A 23,253-nucleotide genomic window follows, 5' to 3' on the forward strand; every position below is an offset into this window, starting at 1 on the left:
ACCAGTAGTATTGACACAATGCGAAGTGACAATAACAATGTACATGTATTTGTAAGCCGCCTTCCACTAATGTCTCAAGGCGCCTTGTAAGCATAAGGAAAGGCCAAGAGAGACAGAGAAGCTAAATAGAATACGTGGTTTTAAGACGAGACTTAAAAGTGTCCACATTGTCGGATAAACAAACTCCCACCGGTAAGGAATTCCACCACCGTGGCACAGCCAAAGCGAGGGGCCACTCACCCCAGGAACGCAGCCGGGATCGAGGTACGCACAGAAGGGCCGGAGTCTGCAGATCTTAACGACCTTGAGGGTGTACGGATGAATTAATTCGTGAAAAAAATTGAAATATAAGTACAATGGTTATCACCAACGTTTTAAAATGTTGAATCTGTCTCTGTGTTTCAATAAGGTCTACCTCCCTGGTGTCTACTTCCTTAACTCGGACAACCTTCTAGGGGAAGGATGCGGTGGGGGGGGAGAAGTAAAAAGAAAATGGAGGGGTGAGGGGGAGGGGTGGGCGGATGCCTAAATAAATGATCTTAAAAATCATTTCCCACTGGAGGTAAATCAGTGAAGGGGTTACAAATTTGGTGATATGCTTCTTCCCTGCCCCTTGCTGCCAGAAACTTTGAAGCTCAACCCTTTCTCTTTCGCCCGCCCGCTCGTTTGCAGAATGTCACGAGGGAATCTCCGAACAAGAGAGACTCCCGAGCGACGGCGGAGTCTCCCGCGCGGCCCGAGACGAACGGCAAGCGCCCATCGTCCGCCCCGCAGGACAAGGCCCGAAAGCGCGACTCCGTCTCCAGCGTGACTTCGCCCGAAAGGGCCGCCACCGCCACCGCAGACGGAGAGAGAGCGCGACGCGGCGACGCCTCCACCGACCTCGCCGCCGCCACCGCCGCCGCCGCCGCCACGGCCAAACCCTTGAGCTCGAAAGCCGCGCTGTACAAGGAGGTCACTCGGGCGCGCATCTCATCGCAGGAGCCGAAGAGAGAGCCGCGCGGTAAACTGGAGAGGGCGGCCACCGCCGGGGCGATCGCGGTGACGGCACCGGCGGACGCGCGCGCTCCTCCCGCGTCCGTGGAGCAGCGCTCGTTGTCCGTGGGCACCGGCGAGGCGGGCGCCAGGGGTCAGAGGGGGGGCGCGGGGTCGAGGGGGCCCAGGGAGCCGTCGCGTGAAAGGGACGCGGGCCGGGACGTCGGCAGGGACACGAACAGGGACAGCCAGACGCTGAGCGAACTGAAGCGCGATCGCGTCAAGGACCGTCTCAAGCACCAGCTCGCCGTGGACATTCCCACCGACGAGGAGGACGAGGAGACGGAGGGAAGGAAGAAGAGGCCCGCCGGCAAGGAGAGGGAGCGAGAGCGCGACGGGCCGAGGCAGCGCACCGTCAACGGGCAGTCGAGGGAAGCGTCGGCCGTCTCTTACGACGGGAGCAACAGTGCCAAGAAGCCGCAAGTGAAGCGGACAAACAGCACGTTTGCGGGGAAGTCGAACAGCTGCTGCGTGGTGATGTAGCGGCCGCGGGTCGCGGCGTGGCTCACGGCGCGACGGGATTTCTGCACCGGGAGCAAGCGGGGAGGGCGACGGGACCTCTCCGTTTGGCGTTTTGCACTCGCGGCTGGCGGGTTTTTTTGCGACGGTCGAAACGGGAGCGTGCGCGCGCGAAGGAAGGTGCGAGCGAGAGAGAAAGAAAAAAAACGAACAAACGTTCACCGGGGTCGGGGTGCCGAGTGCAGAGCGCCGGTGGGGCGCGAAATCTCCCACCCCCCTCCCCCGGGTGGAATCTTCAGGAGGTGGTGCATGTGCATGTCAGACGAGAAAAATGTGTACCGGTCGCGCGCGATGAGGGGGAACCTGTTACCGGATTCCGGCCAAATTGACGAGAGCTCCGCCGTCGCTGGAATTGTGCCGATTTTTTGCCGACAGGATATGGCACAGCTCCCCCCCCCCCCACCCCTGTTTGGTTCGTCAAAAAACGAATTACAAAAAAAAAATTATTCCCTGCATCCCCAGGGGTAGAGATTTTGAAAATTGGCAACCGATGAGGATTTGTGTTGTCTCTACACTGCCGTTTTTGCTCGTGTATTATAATTGTATTTTAACAAGCACGTATTCATTTTTATAAAAACAATCAGGACCAAAGCCTATTAAATGTAATATATATATACGACAAAGCTCTAATTTGTTGTGGATATTGATTTTTGTCATTTTTTTTTTTAAGTTGTCAAGTCCGCTTGTATCAAATGCTGTCGGTGACTGAACAGTGTTTGGCATGTGTTCCCTCTTGAGACATCTAAGATAGAATCGGAGAAATCCCGCCGTATCGAAGGACCGTGAGATATCCGTTCCTTTTCTTTTCGGTCGCAAGAAAAAGTCTCCCTCGTTCGGCTGACATCGTCGACCGAGTTTGCCTTCTCAATTGAAACCCCTTTATGATTGTGTGAAATTGGCCGTTTTTTTATATATATTATTTTCCTGCCAAGACTGAGAGAGGCGTTGGATGAACGAGTGAAGTGGGGGGGGGGGGTCATAGATCTGTTTGTCTTAAGGCTTCAAACTTTTTCGAAATGGGACCAATTTTCGGGTCGCTTAGATCATGCAAGTTTTCTTTTTTTTTGGTTTATAATCGACGATGCTGCGTTTTTTTACCCCCCAAAACTTGTTCCCAAATTGACTTACCTCATCTGCCATAGTGGATTAGATTAAGATAAAAAAAAAATAATTATCAAAAAAACCCATTGGCTGTAGGAGCTCGCTATTGTGCACACCACCCCTTTCATACAAGCTTATAAAGCACGGCACCAAATAGTAACGCAAGTAAACAAGCAGCTCGTAAATAATAAAACCAACATAAACTTGTTTGTGCCGTCAAGCCAATTTGTTTGAATAAAAATTTCACGCGTAAAAGGTGAAGGTACCGCTACCGGAAAGGGCCTCCAACAGAAGGGGTTCTAGTGAGCCTCTCCAGAGGGCATTTGGCCTACTCTTCCACACCGGCTAAACGCCTTGGGGGAGAGGATGAGGGCTCCTACACTTCACGTCACCTCACGTGACCCCCCGGTCGACTGCGGTGCAACCGCCGACCTCTGAACTGCAAGTCTAGTGCGCTGGACCACAACAGAGCGGCAGTATCGTAAAGAAAACGTATTTGAGATGTACGTTATAACTCTTGTTACGCTTCAGATGACACCGTGTGTAATGTAAACGTGTGAATTGCCTTTTATTTTGGATCGCTTGGAATAGCGCTTGTCTCCCGCGCGCTGTTTTTCCTTGCTTGCCGCAATGGCCTGAAACCCATCTCCTGGGATTGTGGTTTTTTTTGTTCAGTCACAAAGTGGCTCCGTGTTCCCTTGGCTTTTCAAATGTGCCACAGCGGTTTTGTACGCGAAGAATGCTTTTGTTTTACTCGCCTCGAATAGACGGAGGGAAAAAAATGTAGAAGGAAAAGCGGGGGGCGACTTTCTTCCAAAGAACTTCACAATTGTTTGATTGCACAATTGCGTACACCTTAACGTAACTGCACGCTATGTGCTCGCACCAAATGTACAGAATCTATATTATGAATGATTGTCCGTTTGTTATATCTGTGAAACCAACATTCCTCTATAACCATCTGTATTATCAGGTGTCTTCATCTATCCACAGCTGGATGAAAGCCTCTTTAACCCTTCTCCATCCCTGCCCCATGTTTTTATCGCCTCACCGGGAATTCGAACGGGCAACCTTCGTCGCGCTACGGCGACACCCGTGAGAATTTTTTCTCGGGTAAAACATTTTTTAAAACGAAAAAGATGTCTCACCGGGCACAAATCACAGCATTTAAATCCATCCATCGGCCTATGTGCCTTTTGCGTCAAATGTTTTCTGGCAGCATTTGTTCAACGTAACAATCCCAAATTTCCCGAACCTCCGATTAGCATGGTTGGCTACGTATGGTGCGAAAGAAATTCGACATACGTAGGTACACACTTTGTGTAGCGTTCAAATGCAATTGAGGTTCGCAAGATGCTTCACGAAATAATTAAGGGTAGAAATGGGTCTGCCGTTGATCAAGTTTGAACAACCCCCGGGAGAGAGGAGTGATAGCAACTCCCAAGGCGCACAGCATGGGACCCAAGTGACATCAACGAGCCACGGAGACAGCTGGGGTAGTACCAACCAATCACCGTAGTCCATGGGGCCCGAGCAGTAGTTGCTGCTGTTTTTATTTTACCAGGTAAGGCCCACTGAGCAGATGCGCCCTGGTTGTCACAAATGATGGCTCAACAAAGTGGCTTATCGTGTAAAAAAAATTAACAGCAGCCTAATATCCTGATTTGAAGCTTTCGTGACTGCAGGAAGCCATACTCTTTGGTTCTTTCGGTAAAGTCACGTGGGTAGAAAAATAAAATGAAAAATCATATATCACGACGTTTCGACCGCAACACAAGCGGTCGTCCTAAGGCGGAAAAAATAATAATCCAGCAGTGTAACTGCTGAACCAGCGAGAGAGCTGCTACAACAAGACGTTATATATTTTTTTCCGCCTGAGGATGACCGCTTGTGTTGCGGTCGAAACGTCGTGATTTCTTATTTTATTGTATTTTTCTACCTACGTGACTTTACCGAAAGAACCAAACAGTAAGCAGCCTAATACTCTAAACGCACGTTGATTCTAAATGCAGAGGGAAAAGCCATAGGACCCGGAGAAAAATCCACGCCACCACGGGGAGAACATTCCAAATATACAGCAGGCGTCAGGGTTGGGAACGAACCCACAACCTCCTCCATACCAGGCGAGGCAGTTAACATCTCTCCACGACTTTACTTGTACCGGTGCATTTATACGGCTAATGCGAGTCGATTCTTTGTTATACCACTCATTTCAAATGATCATCACGTAATTAACTGTTACTGGAACCACGAAAGTTATGCCAACCTCAAGTGACTCTGACAAGTGACATATATGGTCTTGGACTCATTAACTACAGCGCATTCATAGCAGGCTTGGACCCATCCTCCAAACGAGTCGAGGGGATCGATGAGACATCCTTTCAAGGCTACATAGTTCTCTGATGAAACAAATTGACAGTATGCTGGATAACAGACCTGAAAGCCTGATAGTTCCATTGTCTGAAGTGTATTTGAGTTTCTATTTGTCAGGGTGAAAATGTATCCGTTGAATACTTCTCATGACGCACGGGGCTAAATCGTGTCAATTCATCAGCCGTGGTCCATCCACTGCTGGATGGAAGCCTCCCCATACTCTTTACTCTTTGGTTTTTTCGGTATAGTCACGTAGGTAAAAAATTATATTAAATTAAATCATGACGTTTCGGAGGCAACACAAGCTTCCGTCATCATGTGACTTCTTGTCTCGTTGTCTGTTAAAAACTCTAACAGATAAGTGAAAATCCTCCCCGTAGAGGGCATTAATTCTAGATTTGAAGTTTTCGTGACTGCAAGGATTCATACTCTTTGTTTTTTTCGGTAAAGTCACGTAGGTAAAACATTAAAATAAATTAAACCACGACGTTTCGGAGGCAACACAAGCGTCCGACTTCGTTAAAAACTCTAACAGATAAGTGAAAATCCTCCCCAATCCACCACCGACCTCTCACGATCTTACGACGTTATAATGGACCTGCACACGGGCAGCTTTGGTCGCTCCATCTCCGCTCCGAAGGACCCCTCTCAAGCGAGTTCCATTCCTTGTTAAATGATTGTCCATCTGACGCACAGCGTAGTAGCGTGTATGTGTGTGTGTACATGCTATATACACGCACACCGTACCGTGTGTCAATCGTGGCCGTGTGTGCACTATACCTCTACCGTACGGTCTGGCAATTTATTTTTAATCTGCAAGAACATGCCTGTAGCAAATGAGTCACGTTTCCTTTGAGCAACGCCACGGTCGTTTTTTTTTCTCTTTTCCAAGTGTGAAATGAAATGCAATCAAGCTCGCATTAACCCATTACCGTCTGGATATTAATGCGTCGGTGCTGCTTGGAGCTTCGCGTTTTAAAATTGTCCCGTGGGTCCGTTTCAATTTCCACGCCTCTCCAGAGCGGCGTTTCTCAAACGTGTTCGGGCCGCAGACCGTTCGGCCGATGCAAACATTTCCGCGGGCACACACCCCTGCCCGCCGCACCCCCCTTGGTGACAAGATACATTCACTTATCTATAAAAAAAATACCAGGAATACGACAATTGTTCATATATATTGGAAAATAAAAAAAAATTGTAAACGCAACTACAATGTTTTTGATAATTGTTTTTTTTACCCTTTTATCTGGCAACAAAACTGACACCTTTTTTACGAGGAGTCATGTTTGCATTGACCACAATACCTGCAGTCATAATGCAAACAAAAAACATAACTCTGATAATGATATGCACTGTCCTTGAAGTTGATTGGTCCACACCCGAGACAGCTTTCCTTAGAGCCTAGTCTCACATGGGTTGGACCAGATGACGCCAAAAGGCGCACAACAATTATTTGGTTCTTTCGGTAAAGTCACGTATAAAGAATAATTCCAGCAGTCACGAAAGCTCCAAATTAAGTTTGAGCGCACAACAATGTTTTTGTTAATGGGTTGCATTTAGATATTCGTCGATTAATCGGGGTATTTTGCCCAACTAAATTGTCTTCAATTTAAATACAAGAAAAATATTCATTCATGTCCGGATCGACCTGCGTTTGCATCCCAGCCCCGCGGGCCACACTTTTGAGAACCGCTGCCGTCTTGAGACGCGAGGGTGTGGAGCGGTGGCACGGTGGTTGTGAACGCGTCCCACCTCCGTTCCATTCCCAGCCGTGACTAACTTCAGTGTGAAGGGATGAGCGGAGCCGGACGTTCCCTGCCCCCACTTCTTATTCACCGAACCACCGATGACCGGCGTGGTGAAGTATGGTCGATGAAACCCAATAGCGGACATGGCGAATGAGGAGGAAGTCATAATTGATTTAAGTTGAATGACACCATATACTTTGGTTCTTTCGGTAAAGTCACGTAAAGTGACAAAAATAATCGATCACGACATTTCCATCTCTATCCCACCTGAGGACGATTGCTTGTGTGGCGATCGAAAAGTCGTGATCTATTATTTTTTCTACCTACGTGACTTTACCGAAAGAACCAAAGAGTAAGGATTCTTGCAGTCACTAAAGCTTCAAGTCAAGATTTAATGACACCGTACGGGAGGTTGGGTAAATCTGGCCGTCGCCTGATGAAGCTGGTTGTAATTACTGGCGAAACGTCGTGCTCAGATTGTAAATATTGTGGCTTGGCTCTCCAACACACCGGTGTGCTGTACTCGTATACTACACTATACACTACACGACACACTAGTGCTGTACTAGTGACGAATTGGCGACTTTCTGTTTATGTGCCAACCCTTACTAGTTGGCTGTGTCGGGTGGTGGCGGGTTTAACGACACATTTATATTTACGCGATCTAACCTCCCAAAAAAACCTGTATTATGGAGGTTGGGCTAACGTTGGCCCTTTGTCTTGAATGTTTTCTCCACTCTTGGTTATTTATCCGCACACAGCGGATGGGGTTTTTTTTTGCCCAGGCACCGATTGCCTCCGACTTGCTCCATGAGATGACTGCTTTCCAATCGGCGCCTTCCAGATAGAGAGAACGATGAACGTGACAATTCTTTCCGTGTGATAATGCTAATTTTCTTAATTGATTCCTGGATTTGATGTCGATCGCTTAAAATTTGCACCGTCGCAACTGGTCTAATATCTATTTAAATATCTATTTTTATGGCAATTTGAATGCTGCATGTCTGCTTGGATTTTGTAACAATTACGGTATTGTGGCGAGCGGTGATATATTGTGGCATGTGCGCACGTTTTAATAATTCATGTTTTTCTTACCGATGCGTTTTGTATTGCTTGCTTTCTGAGTTCTGCTGGTGCCAATTATATATTTTCTCGATATTTTGCTTTTTTTAATAATAAAATGAATCTCTATTGACAGTTTCCCTCTGAGAGATTAACAAGTAGCGCCCGTTGGTATTTTTACACGCCCAAACAAAACGAGATCAATTCTTTTCCACAGATACAGAGTACAGCAGAAACCCCTCTTAACGACCGCCCCTGTTAACGACTAATCGCTTAACGACGGGCCTCCATAGAGCCCAACGTGTAGTGTATAGTGTAGTGTATAGTAGTGTATAGTGTAGTGTATAGTAGTGTATACAAGTGTAGTGTATAGTGTAGTGTATACTAGTGTAGTGTGTTGTAGTGGAGTGTATAGTAGTGTAGTGTATAGTAGTGTATAGTGTAGTGTATAGTGTATTGTGTAGTTTAGTGTATAATAGTGTAGTGTATAATAGTGTAGTGTATACAAGTGTAGTGTATAGTAGTGTATAGTGTAGTGTATAATAGTGTAGTATAGTAGTGTAGTGTATAGTAGTGTATAGTGTAGTGTATAGTTGTGTAGTGTGTTGTAGTGGAGTGTATAGTAGTGTATAGTGTAGTGTATACTAGTGTAGTGTGTTGTAGTGTAGTGTATAGTGTAGTGTATATTGTAGTGTATAGTAGTGTAGTGTATAGTGTAGTGTATAGTAGTGTATAGTGTAGTGTATAGTGTAGTGTATAGTGTAGTGTATAGTAGTGTAGTGTATAGTGTAGTGTATAGTAGTGCAGTGTATAGTGTAGTGTATAGTAGTGTAGTGTATAGTCGTGTAGTGTATAGTAGTGCAGTGTTTAGTGTAGTGTATCGTAGTGTAGTGTATAATGTAGTGTATAGTAGTGTAGTGTATAGTAGTGTAGTGTATAGTGTAGTGTATAGTAGTGTAGTGTATACTAGTGTAGTGTATACTAGTGTAGTGTATAGTAGTGTAGTGTATAGTAGTGTAGTGTATAGTAGTGTATAGTGTAGTGTATAGTAGTGCATAGTGTAGTGTATAGTGTATTGTGTTGTTTAGTGTATAATAGTGTAGTGTATAGTAGTGTAGTGTATAGTAGTGTAGTGTATAGTAGTGTATAGTGTAGTGTATAGTAGTGTATAGTAGTGTAGTGTATAGTAGTGTATACTAGTGTAGTGTGTTGTAGTGGAGTGTATAGTAGTGCAGTGTATAGTGTAGTGTATAGTGTAGTATATAGTGTATTGTGTTGTTTAGTGTATAATAGTGTAGTGTATAGTAGTGTAGTGTATAGTAGTGTAGTGTATAGTAGTGTATAGTGTAGTGTATACTAGTGTAGTGTGTTGTAGTGGAGTGTATAGTAGTGTAGTGTATAGTAGTGTATAGTGTAGTGTATACTAGTGTAGTGCGTTGTAGTGTATAGTGTAGTGTATAGTGTGGTGTATAGTAGTATAGTGTATAGTAGTGTAGTGTAAAGTAGTGTAGTGTATAGTAGTGTAGTGTATAGTGTAGTGTATAGTAGTGCAGTGTATAGTAGTGTAGTGTATAGTAGTGTAGTGTATAGTGTAGTGTAAAGTAGTGTAGTGTATAGTAGTGTAGTGTATAGTGTAGTGTATAGTAGTGCAGTGTATAGTAGTGTAGTGTATAGTAGTGTAGTGTATAGTGTAGTGTATAGTAGTGTAGTATATAGTGTAGTGTATAGTGTAGTGTATAGTAGTGCAGTGTATAGTAGTGTAGTGTATAGTAGTGTAGTATATAGTGTAGTGTATAGTAGTGTAGTATATAGTGTAGTGTATAGTAGTGTAGTATATAGCAGAGGTGTGGACTCGAGTCATGTGACTTGGACTCGAGTCAGACTCGAGTCATGAATTTGATGACTTGCGACTCGACTTGGACTTGCATAACAATGACTTTGTCCCACCTATGAGATGTGGACTCGAGTCATGTGACTTGGACTCGAGTCAGACTCGAGTCATGAATTTGATGACTTGCGACTCGACTTGGACTTGCATAACAATGACTTTGTCCCACCTATGAGATGTGGACTCGAGTCATGTGACTTGGACTCGAGTCAGACTCGAGTCATGAATTTGATGACTTGCGACTCGACTTGGACTTGCATAACAATGACTTTGTCCCACCTATGAGATGTGGACTCGAGTCATGTGACTTGGACTCGAGTCAGACTCGAGTCATGAATTTGATGACTTGCGACTCGACTTGGACTTGCATAACAATGACTTTGTCCCACCTATGAGATGTGGACTCGAGTCATGTGACTTGGACTCGAGTCAGACTCGAGTCATGAATTTGATGACTTGCGACTCGACTTGGACTTGCATAACAATGACTTTGTCCCACCTATGAGATGTGGACTCGAGTCATGTGACTTGGACTCGAGTCAGACTCGAGTCATGAATTTGATGACTTGCGACTCGACTTGGACTTGCATAACAATGACTTTGTCCCACCTATGAGATGTGGACTCGAGTCATGTGACTTGGACTCGAGTCAGACTCGAGTCATGAATTTGATGACTTGCGACTCGACTTGGACTTGCATAACAATGACTTTGTCCCACCTATGAGATGTGGACTCGAGTCATGTGACTTGGACTCGAGTCAGACTCGAGTCATGAATTTGATGACTTGCGACTCGACTTGGACTTGCATAACAATGACTTTGTCCCACCTATGAGATGTGGACTCGAGTCATGTGACTTGGACTCGAGTCAGACTCGAGTCATGAATTTGATGACTTGCGACTCGACTTGGACTTGCATAACAATGACTTTGTCCCACCTATGAGATGTGGACTCGAGTCATGTGACTTGGACTCGAGTCAGACTCGAGTCATGAATTTGATGACTTGCGACTCGACTTGGACTTGCATAACAATGACTTTGTCCCACCTATGAGATGTGGACTCGAGTCATGTGACTTGGACTCGAGTCAGACTCGAGTCATGAATTTGATGACTTGCGACTCGACTTGGACTTGCATAACAATGACTTTGTCCCACCTATGAGATGTGGACTCGAGTCATGTGACTTGGACTCGAGTCAGACTCGAGTCATGAATTTGATGACTTGCGACTCGACTTGGACTTGCATAACAATGACTTTGTCCCACCTATGAGATGTGGACTCGAGTCATGTGACTTGGACTCGAGTCAGACTCGAGTCATGAATTTGATGACTTGCGACTCGACTTGGACTTGCATAACAATGACTTTGTCCCACCTATGAGATGTGGACTCGAGTCATGTGACTTGGACTCGAGTCAGACTCGAGTCATGAATTTGATGACTTGCGACTCGACTTGGACTTGCATAACAATGACTTTGTCCCACCTATGAGATGTGGACTCGAGTCATGTGACTTGGACTCGAGTCAGACTCGAGTCATGAATTTGATGACTTGCGACTCGACTTGGACTTGCATAACAATGACTTTGTCCCACCTATGAGATGTGGACTCGAGTCATGTGACTTGGACTCGAGTCAGACTCGAGTCATGAATTTGATGACTTGCGACTCGACTTGGACTTGCATAACAATGACTTTGTCCCACCTATGAGATGTGGACTCGAGTCATGTGACTTGGACTCGAGTCAGACTCGAGTCATGAATTTGATGACTTGCGACTCGACTTGGACTTGCATAACAATGACTTTGTCCCACCTATGAGATGTGGACTCGAGTCATGTGACTTGGACTCGAGTCAGACTCGAGTCATGAATTTGATGACTTGCGACTCGACTTGGACTTGCATAACAATGACTTTGTCCCACCTATGAGATGTGGACTCGAGTCATGTGACTTGGACTCGAGTCAGACTCGAGTCATGAATTTGATGACTTGCGACTCGACTTGGACTTGCATAACAATGACTTTGTCCCACCTATGAGATGTGGACTCGAGTCATGTGACTTGGACTCGAGTCAGACTCGAGTCATGAATTTGATGACTTGCGACTCGACTTGGACTTGCATAACAATGACTTTGTCCCACCTATGAGATGTGGACTCGAGTCATGTGACTTGGACTCGAGTCAGACTCGAGTCATGAATTTGATGACTTGCGACTCGACTTGGACTTGCATAACAATGACTTTGTCCCACCTATGAGATGTGGACTCGAGTCATGTGACTTGGACTCGAGTCAGACTCGAGTCATGAATTTGATGACTTGCGACTCGACTTGGACTTGCATAACAATGACTTTGTCCCACCTATGAGATGTGGACTCGAGTCATGTGACTTGGACTCGAGTCAGACTCGAGTCATGAATTTGATGACTTGCGACTCGACTTGGACTTGCATAACAATGACTTTGTCCCACCTATGAGATGTGGACTCGAGTCATGTGACTTGGACTCGAGTCAGACTCGAGTCATGAATTTGATGACTTGCGACTCGACTTGGACTTGCATAACAATGACTTTGTCCCACCTATGAGATGTGGACTCGAGTCATGTGACTTGGACTCGAGTCAGACTCGAGTCATGAATTTGATGACTTGCGACTCGACTTGGACTTGCATAACAATGACTTTGTCCCACCTATGAGATGTGGACTCGAGTCATGTGACTTGGACTCGAGTCAGACTCGAGTCATGAATTTGATGACTTGCGACTCGACTTGGACTTGCATAACAATGACTTTGTCCCACCTATGAGATGTGGACTCGAGTCATGTGACTTGGACTCGAGTCAGACTCGAGTCATGAATTTGATGACTTGCGACTCGACTTGGACTTGCATAACAATGACTTTGTCCCACCTATGAGATGTGGACTCGAGTCATGTGACTTGGACTCGAGTCAGACTCGAGTCATGAATTTGATGACTTGCGACTCGACTTGGACTTGCATAACAATGACTTTGTCCCACCTATGAGATGTGGACTCGAGTCATGTGACTTGGACTCGAGTCAGACTCGAGTCATGAATTTGATGACTTGCGACTCGACTTGGACTTGCATAACAATGACTTTGTCCCACCTATGAGATGTGGACTCGAGTCATGTGACTTGGACTCGAGTCAGACTCGAGTCATGAATTTGATGACTTGCGACTCGACTTGGACTTGCATAACAATGACTTTGTCCCACCTATGAGATGTGGACTCGAGTCATGTGACTTGGACTCGAGTCAGACTCGAGTCATGAATTTGATGACTTGCGACTCGACTTGGACTTGCATAACAATGACTTTGTCCCACCTATGAGATGTGGACTCGAGTCATGTGACTTGGACTCGAGTCAGACTCGAGTCATGAATTTGATGACTTGCGACTCGACTTGGACTTGCATAACAATGACTTTGTCCCACCTATGAGATGTGGACTCGAGTCATGTGACTTGGACTCGAGTCAGACTCGAGTCATGAATTTGATGACTTGCGACTCGACTTGGACTTGCATAACAATGACTTTGTCCCACCTATGAGATGTGGACTCGAGTCATGTGACTTGGACTCGAGTCAGACTCGAGTCATGAATTTGATGACTTGCGACTCGACTTGGACTTGCATAACAATGACTTTGTCCCACCTATGAGATGTGGACTCGAGTCATGTGACTTGGACTCGAGTCAGACTCGAGTCATGAATTTGATGACTTGCGACTCGACTTGGACTTGCATAACAATGACTTTGTCCCACCTATGAGATGTGGACTCGAGTCATGTGACTTGGACTCGAGTCAGACTCGAGTCATGAATTTGATGACTTGCGACTCGACTTGGACTTGCATAACAATGACTTTGTCCCACCTATGAGATGTGGACTCGAGTCATGTGACTTGGACTCGAGTCAGACTCGAGTCATGAATTTGATGACTTGCGACTCGACTTGGACTTGCATAACAATGACTTTGTCCCACCTATGAGATGTGGACTCGAGTCATGTGACTTGGACTCGAGTCAGACTCGAGTCATGAATTTGATGACTTGCGACTCGACTTGGACTTGCATAACAATGACTTTGTCCCACCTATGAGATGTGGACTCGAGTCATGTGACTTGGACTCGAGTCAGACTCGAGTCATGAATTTGATGACTTGCGACTCGACTTGGACTTGCATAACAATGACTTTGTCCCACCTATGAGATGTGGACTCGAGTCATGTGACTTGGACTCGAGTCAGACTCGAGTCATGAATTTGATGACTTGCGACTCGACTTGGACTTGCATAACAATGACTTTGTCCCACCTATGAGATGTGGACTCGAGTCATGTGACTTGGACTCGAGTCAGACTCGAGTCATGAATTTGATGACTTGCGACTCGACTTGGACTTGCATAACAATGACTTTGTCCCACCTATGAGATGTGGACTCGAGTCATGTGACTTGGACTCGAGTCAGACTCGAGTCATGAATTTGATGACTTGCGACTCGACTTGGACTTGCATAACAATGACTTTGTCCCACCTATGAGATGTGGACTCGAGTCATGTGACTTGGACTCGAGTCAGACTCGAGTCATGAATTTGATGACTTGCGACTCGACTTGGACTTGCATAACAATGACTTTGTCCCACCTATGAGATGTGGACTCGAGTCATGTGACTTGGACTCGAGTCAGACTCGAGTCATGAATTTGATGACTTGCGACTCGACTTGGACTTGCATAACAATGACTTTGTCCCACCTATGAGATGTGGACTCGAGTCATGTGACTTGGACTCGAGTCAGACTCGAGTCATGAATTTGATGACTTGCGACTCGACTTGGACTTGCATAACAATGACTTTGTCCCACCTATGAGATGTGGACTCGAGTCATGTGACTTGGACTCGAGTCAGACTCGAGTCATGAATTTGATGACTTGCGACTCGACTTGGACTTGCATAACAATGACTTTGTCCCACCTATGAGATGTGGACTCGAGTCATGTGACTTGGACTCGAGTCAGACTCGAGTCATGAATTTGATGACTTGCGACTCGACTTGGACTTGCATAACAATGACTTTGTCCCACCTATGAGATGTGGACTCGAGTCATGTGACTTGGACTCGAGTCAGACTCGAGTCATGAATTTGATGACTTGCGACTCGACTTGGACTTGCATAACAATGACTTTGTCCCACCTATGAGATGTGGACTCGAGTCATGTGACTTGGACTCGAGTCAGACTCGAGTCATGAATTTGATGACTTGCGACTCGACTTGGACTTGCATAACAATGACTTTGTCCCACCTATGAGATGTGGACTCGAGTCATGTGACTTGGACTCGAGTCAGACTCGAGTCATGAATTTGATGACTTGCGACTCGACTTGGACTTGCATAACAATGACTTTGTCCCACCTATGAGATGTGGACTCGAGTCATGTGACTTGGACTCGAGTCAGACTCGAGTCATGAATTTGATGACTTGCGACTCGACTTGGACTTGCATAACAATGACTTTGTCCCACCTATGAGATGTGGACTCGAGTCATGTGACTTGGACTCGAGTCAGACTCGAGTCATGAATTTGATGACTTGCGACTCGACTTGGACTTGCATAACAATGACTTTGTCCCACCTATGAGATGTGGACTCGAGTCATGTGACTTGGACTCGAGTCAGACTCGAGTCATGAATTTGATGACTTGCGACTCGACTTGGACTTGCATAACAATGACTTTGTCCCACCTATGAGATGTGGACTCGAGTCATGTGACTTGGACTCGAGTCAGACTCGAGTCATGAATTTGATGACTTGCGACTCGACTTGGACTTGCATAACAATGACTTTGTCCCACCTATGAGATGTGGACTCGAGTCATGTGACTTGGACTCGAGTCAGACTCGAGTCATGAATTTGATGACTTGCGACTCGACTTGGACTTGCATAACAATGACTTTGTCCCACCTATGAGATGTGGACTCGAGTCATGTGACTTGGACTCGAGTCAGACTCGAGTCATGAATTTGATGACTTGCGACTCGACTTGGACTTGCATAACAATGACTTTGTCCCACCTATGAGATGTGGACTCGAGTCATGTGACTTGGACTCGAGTCAGACTCGAGTCATGAATTTGATGACTTGCGACTCGACTTGGACTTGCATAACAATGACTTTGTCCCACCTATGAGATGTGGACTCGAGTCATGTGACTTGGACTCGAGTCAGACTCGAGTCATGAATTTGATGACTTGCGACTCGACTTGGACTTGCATAACAATGACTTTGTCCCACCTATGAGATGTGGACTCGAGTCATGTGACTTGGACTCGAGTCAGACTCGAGTCATGAATTTGATGACTTGCGACTCGACTTGGACTTGCATAACAATGACTTTGTCCCACCTATGAGATGTGGACTCGAGTCATGTGACTTGGACTCGAGTCAGACTCGAGTCATGAATTTGATGACTTGCGACTCGACTTGGACTTGCATAACAATGACTTTGTCCCACCTATGAGATGTGGACTCGAGTCATGTGACTTGGACTCGAGTCAGACTCGAGTCATGAATTTGATGACTTGCGACTCGACTTGGACTTGCATAACAATGACTTTGTCCCACCTATGAGATGTGGACTCGAGTCATGTGACTTGGACTCGAGTCAGACTCGAGTCATGAATTTGATGACTTGCGACTCGACTTGGACTTGCATAACAATGACTTTGTCCCACCTATGAGATGTGGACTCGAGTCATGTGACTTGGACTCGAGTCAGACTCGAGTCATGAATTTGATGACTTGCGACTCGACTTGGACTTGCATAACAATGACTTTGTCCCACCTATGAGATGTGGACTCGAGTCATGTGACTTGGACTCGAGTCAGACTCGAGTCATGAATTTGATGACTTGCGACTCGACTTGGACTTGCATAACAATGACTTTGTCCCACCTATGAGATGTGGACTCGAGTCATGTGACTTGGACTCGAGTCAGACTCGAGTCATGAATTTGATGACTTGCGACTCGACTTGGACTTGCATAACAATGACTTTGTCCCACCTATGAGATGTGGACTCGAGTCATGTGACTTGGACTCGAGTCAGACTCGAGTCATGAATTTGATGACTTGCGACTCGACTTGGACTTGCATAACAATGACTTTGTCCCACCTATGAGATGTGGACTCGAGTCATGTGACTTGGACTCGAGTCAGACTCGAGTCATGAATTTGATGACTTGCGACTCGACTTGGACTTGCATAACAATGACTTTGTCCCACCTATGAGATGTGGACTCGAGTCATGTGACTTGGACTCGAGTCAGACTCGAGTCATGAATTTGATGACTTGCGACTCGACTTGGACTTGCATAACAATGACTTTGTCCCACCTATGAGATGTGGACTCGAGTCATGTGACTTGGACTCGAGTCAGACTCGAGTCATGAATTTGATGACTTGCGACTCGACTTGGACTTGCATAACAATGACTTTGTCCCACCTATGAGATGTGGACTCGAGTCATGTGACTTGGACTCGAGTCAGACTCGAGTCATGAATTTGATGACTTGCGACTCGACTTGGACTTGCATAACAATGACTTTGTCCCACCTATGAGATGTGGACTCGAGTCATGTGACTTGGACTCGAGTCAGACTCGAGTCATGAATTTGATGACTTGCGACTCGACTTGGACTTGCATAACAATGACTTTGTCCCACCTATGAGATGTGGACTCGAGTCATGTGACTTGGACTCGAGTCAGACTCGAGTCATGAATTTGATGACTTGCGACTCGACTTGGACTTGCATAACAATGACTTTGTCCCACCTATGAGATGTGGACTCGAGTCATGTGACTTGGACTCGAGTCAGACTCGAGTCATGAATTTGATGACTTGCGACTCGACTTGGACTTGCATAACAATGACTTTGTCCCACCTATGAGATGTGGACTCGAGTCATGTGACTTGGACTCGAGTCAGACTCGAGTCATGAATTTGATGACTTGCGACTCGACTTGGACTTGCATAACAATGACTTTGTCCCACCTATGAGATGTGGACTCGAGTCATGTGACTTGGACTCGAGTCAGACTCGAGTCATGAATTTGATGACTTGCGACTCGACTTGGACTTGCATAACAATGACTTTGTCCCACCTATGAGATGTGGACTCGAGTCATGTGACTTGGACTCGAGTCAGACTCGAGTCATGAATTTGATGACTTGCGACTCGACTTGGACTTGCATAACAATGACTTTGTCCCACCTATGAGATGTGGACTCGAGTCATGTGACTTGGACTCGAGTCAGACTCGAGTCATGAATTTGATGACTTGCGACTCGACTTGGACTTGCATAACAATGACTTTGTCCCACCTATGAGATGTGGACTCGAGTCATGTGACTTGGACTCGAGTCAGACTCGAGTCATGAATTTGATGACTTGCGACTCGACTTGGACTTGCATAACAATGACTTTGTCCCACCTATGAGATGTGGACTCGAGTCATGTGACTTGGACTCGAGTCAGACTCGAGTCATGAATTTGATGACTTGCGACTCGACTTGGACTTGCATAACAATGACTTTGTCCCACCTATGAGATGTGGACTCGAGTCATGTGACTTGGACTCGAGTCAGACTCGAGTCATGAATTTGATGACTTGCGACTCGACTTGGACTTGCATAACAATGACTTTGTCCCACCTATGAGATGTGGACTCGAGTCATGTGACTTGGACTCGAGTCAGACTCGAGTCATGAATTTGATGACTTGCGACTCGACTTGGACTTGCATAACAATGACTTTGTCCCACCTATGAGATGTGGACTCGAGTCATGTGACTTGGACTCGAGTCAGACTCGAGTCATGAATTTGATGACTTGCGACTCGACTTGGACTTGCATAACAATGACTTTGTCCCACCTATGAGATGTGGACTCGAGTCATGTGACTTGGACTCGAGTCAGACTCGAGTCATGAATTTGATGACTTGCGACTCGACTTGGACTTGCATAACAATGACTTTGTCCCACCTATGAGATGTGGACTCGAGTCATGTGACTTGGACTCGAGTCAGACTCGAGTCATGAATTTGATGACTTGCGACTCGACTTGGACTTGCATAACAATGACTTTGTCCCACCTATGAGATGTGGACTCGAGTCATGTGACTTGGACTCGAGTCAGACTCGAGTCATGAATTTGATGACTTGCGACTCGACTTGGACTTGCATAACAATGACTTTGTCCCACCTATGAGATGTGGACTCGAGTCATGTGACTTGGACTCGAGTCAGACTCGAGTCATGAATTTGATGACTTGCGACTCGACTTGGACTTGCATAACAATGACTTTGTCCCACCTATGAGATGTGGACTCGAGTCATGTGACTTGGACTCGAGTCAGACTCGAGTCATGAATTTGATGACTTGCGACTCGACTTGGACTTGCATAACAATGACTTTGTCCCACCTATGAGATGTGGACTCGAGTCATGTGACTTGGACTCGAGTCAGACTCGAGTCATGAATTTGATGACTTGCGACTCGACTTGGACTTGCATAACAATGACTTTGTCCCACCTATGAGATGTGGACTCGAGTCATGTGACTTGGACTCGAGTCAGACTCGAGTCATGAATTTGATGACTTGCGACTCGACTTGGACTTGCATAACAATGACTTTGTCCCACCTATGAGATGTGGACTCGAGTCATGTGACTTGGACTCGAGTCAGACTCGAGTCATGAATTTGATGACTTGCGACTCGACTTGGACTTGCATAACAATGACTTTGTCCCACCTATGAGATGTGGACTCGAGTCATGTGACTTGGACTCGAGTCAGACTCGAGTCATGAATTTGATGACTTGCGACTCGACTTGGACTTGCATAACAATGACTTTGTCCCACCTATGAGATGTGGACTCGAGTCATGTGACTTGGACTCGAGTCAGACTCGAGTCATGAATTTGATGACTTGCGACTCGACTTGGACTTGCATAACAATGACTTTGTCCCACCTCTGATTATTATTATGAGCAGGACAATCTGTCGACAAATCGGCGAGCGAGTGTGACATTTCGGACTGGCACGCGTGTCCATAAAACACTTCACGTGGACGCTTCCTCTCCTTTGGACCCGCACATGAACATTGGCTTAGCGAGGGGAAATGTTGCGTGCTTTGTTGCAAGCGGCCACATGGTTCAGCTTACTTGGGGGGGGGGGTGGGACGCAGGGTGTGGCGGGCCTCACAGCAAGAAGAGCCTGGGTTCGATTCCGCGAACTGGGGTGCCTTAGGGGCCGTCCATAAATGACGTCACGCACCTAGGGGGGAGGGGGGGGGGTCAGACATTTGTGACTATGTGGAACGAGGGGGGGGGGTTGAGAAATGTGACGTCACATCAAAATGTGCAGCTTTAAATAAATAAAGACAACACGTTCTACTTCATTAAATAGACTTTTTAATACATGTTTTCTCCTACAACATCAGAGTGCAGCGCCATATTAAATACGCACTACAATGACAACAGTTTAAAGCGATTTGAAGCATGTCTTTTTTGGGGGGAGAGGGTAGAGCTTTGTGACGTCATATTTGAGGGGGGGGTCTGACTTTTTGTGACGTCGTGTGACGAAAGGGGGGGGGTGGTCAAAAATCGTCCAAAATCGCGTGACGTCATTTATGGACGGCCCCTTACTGTGTGGAGTTTGTGATGCCCTCCTCCTGTTCCGCATTGGTTTGTTCTGGGTGCTCTGGTCTCCTCCAGAAGCTAAACGTGAGCCCGATGCAAATGCTGTTGGCCAAATAGCGCGATGCTGATAATTGCTTGCAAATGACACGCAAACAAATGTGGGTTACACGTAGCAACATTGCCCCCTTCTGTTGAAATTTGACAGGACATCTCCTGAAAAAAGGTGCTTGAAACTTTTAGGACTTTCTGGTTAAACGAGCAAAATAAAAACGAGCCGATAATATTCTAAAGGTGGCCAAGGTGCAGCCGCACAATTACTGGTGGAAGGTTGTCTGCTAGAGGGACTGTCTAGATCAGGGGTCGACAACCAACATAACAATTAGATTAAAAAAATCGAATTTGGGACAAAACTCAATCTTTCAAGAGCCGCAATGCATGGGGAGCGGTCGTGTAGCAGGTTAGCGCACTGCGCTACAAACCCGGCGACCCGAGTTTGATTCTTGCTCAAGGCCAACACCAATGACGATTATGTGAACCGATCATGGGCCTCCACTAGGTCGACTCAGCCTCAAATGAGTACCTGATGCGGTGTGTGAACATCGCCACTGTGGAAACAAATGCAGTCGCCGGGCGTGATGTTAACCACCCTCAACCTTGCCCCAAAAGACTGTTCAGGCTATACGGGGGGTCTTTATCTTTGTTTTTTACACACATGTCACGAAGCAGTCGGTAACGAGCCACTCCGGAGCCGCAGGTTGCTGACCCCTGGACTGAGGGCATTTTGGCCAACTCTTAAACACTGAATTTTTTCACATTTTTTTGCTGTGGTTTTCACACCTGATGGAAACGTCGTGAGAATTGTATTGCTTTTTTTATTGTATTATTTCCCTTCTACGTGACTTTACCGAAAGAACCAAGAATATATATCTTAAACACTGGTTAGACATGCACGGAAGAGGTGGGAGTTACCCACACGTTGCCTCACCGCACGCAACCTGCTTATTTTAAGTAACTGCTTACCATTGTATTTATTGAAATAGAAGAAAAAAAAACTGTTTTAAATAAATACTCACTTCGAATGGAATTTGTTTCAGGATGAGAAACTGCCGATAAACGGTAGTAAAATTTAAAATAATAGTTTGGAACGGTTTAATATATACATATAAACGCATGCCATGTAACGTATTACATTCACAATCCAGCTTGCAAAGAAAGCCATATTCCGTTTTTTTTGGGGATAAATTGTAGTGAATGGTGGGACATTCGCATCTGAAACATGTTTAGTGTGGAATTTGATCAAGCTATGACTGGGATTGTACAAATTCCATCAACATTGTCTGTGCAAAGATTAATATAATATGCCTTCAGAGGGCTTCAAAGGATATGAATGGTGAGTATAAAAATGGTATTTGAGGTATTTTAAATAACACAATCTGAATAGTTTTATTATTATTTAAAATATACTGTTCTGTGACAATAGAGCAAGAGATTTAAACATTTTATTTTACTTTTACCTTGTTTTACTTTTTTTCTCAGCCAACTGATGTCGATTAAAATTGCAAAAAGCCATAATGCGGAATCAATAAATTTGAGACGAAAACATGTTTTTTTTGTTATGTTTCTGATTTCAGGTGTTTTTTTTTATCATTTATGTTTTGTGTTGCTATTGTACTTGCATAACACGCACTTTTGTATTTAGTCAGGGCCGTGTTATCCAATAGGCAGAACAGTTGGCACTGTGTCTAGGGCCTAGAAAAAACATTTTTGACCATGTTCTATTGTTTGTATGATAACACATTTTTACCGAAATATCTTCTTCAATAAATATTTATGGCAATGATAGGCATAGTGTATATACAAAGGCAGAGTCGATCCTTTTTTTCATAAGGTAAACACCGGAGATGCACCTTTTCGAGATTGTTTTAATTGCAAAATTATCAATAACTTCAAATGGCGTCTTTCGCACAATCTCATTCTCAATAGAGAGCAGTGCAAAGGGAAGACACGCGGTGTTGTTGACCTATGGTTGATCGGATACGTTTTTTTTTATCAGCTTTAGCAACTGACAGCCCCGGTTGTAACATGGGGCAGCATCGACTGTAACACATTCCTCCTGCGGAGGGAGCTGGTAGGAACGTTGGGTTGCTCGGTCAATGCCCAGGGTCAACGGCGGCGTGGTGTATTCCGCAAATATGCCCGACTGTGAGGACGGGCACAAGCCGGCGTGAGTAGGTTAAACGTTGAGGTTTATAAGGGCACCACGGGGTGACCAGCCCCTCCCCACCCAGCCCCACCCCTCCCACCCCCACCCAGCCCCACCCTACCCACCCAGCCCCTCCCCACCCTCCCCTCTCCACCCAGCCCCACCCCTGTATTCCGCAAATATGGCCGACTGTGAGGGCGGGCACAAGCCGGCGTGAGTAGGTTAAACGTTGAGGTTTATAAGGGCACCACGGGGTGACCAGCCCCTCCCCACCCAGCCCCACCCCTCCCACCCCCACCCAGCCCCACCCTACCCACCCAGCCCCTCCCCACCCTCCCCTCTCCACCCAGCCCCACCCCTGTATTCCGCAAATATGGCCGACTGTGAGGGCGGGCACAAGCCGGCGTGAGTAGGTTAAACGTTGAGTTTTATAAGGGCACCACGGGGTGACCAGCCCCTCCCCACCCAGCCCCACCCCTCCCACCCCCCACCCAGCCCCACCCTCCCCACCCAGCACCTCCTCACCCTCCCCTCTCCACCCAGCCCCACCCCTCCCATTTTTGGATTCACGACGGACGGACGGACA

At 46.1% G+C, this 23,253-nt stretch overlaps 1 protein-coding gene across 1 annotated transcript in view; it reads left to right on the forward strand.

Moving 5' to 3' along the window:
* The window catches only part of LOC144735180 (protein phosphatase 1 regulatory subunit 16A-like), a 143,024-nt gene extending 135,051 nt beyond the window's left edge, over nucleotides 1-7,973 (forward strand). Inside the window, exon 11 of the mRNA XM_078617633.1 lies at nucleotides 673-7,973. Coding sequence (XP_078473759.1) covers nucleotides 673-1,518 — 846 coding nt within the window. The 3' untranslated portion in view covers nucleotides 1,519-7,973. The remainder of the gene's footprint in view (nucleotides 1-672) is intronic.
* Nucleotides 7,974-23,253: the final 15,280 nt, after the last annotated feature.

The sequence above is a fragment of the Lampetra planeri genome, chromosome 54, assembly GCF_965212315.1.
Source record: "Lampetra planeri chromosome 54, kcLamPlan1.2.h2, whole genome shotgun sequence".
NCBI lineage: Eukaryota > Metazoa > Chordata > Hyperoartia > Petromyzontiformes > Petromyzontidae > Lampetra > Lampetra planeri.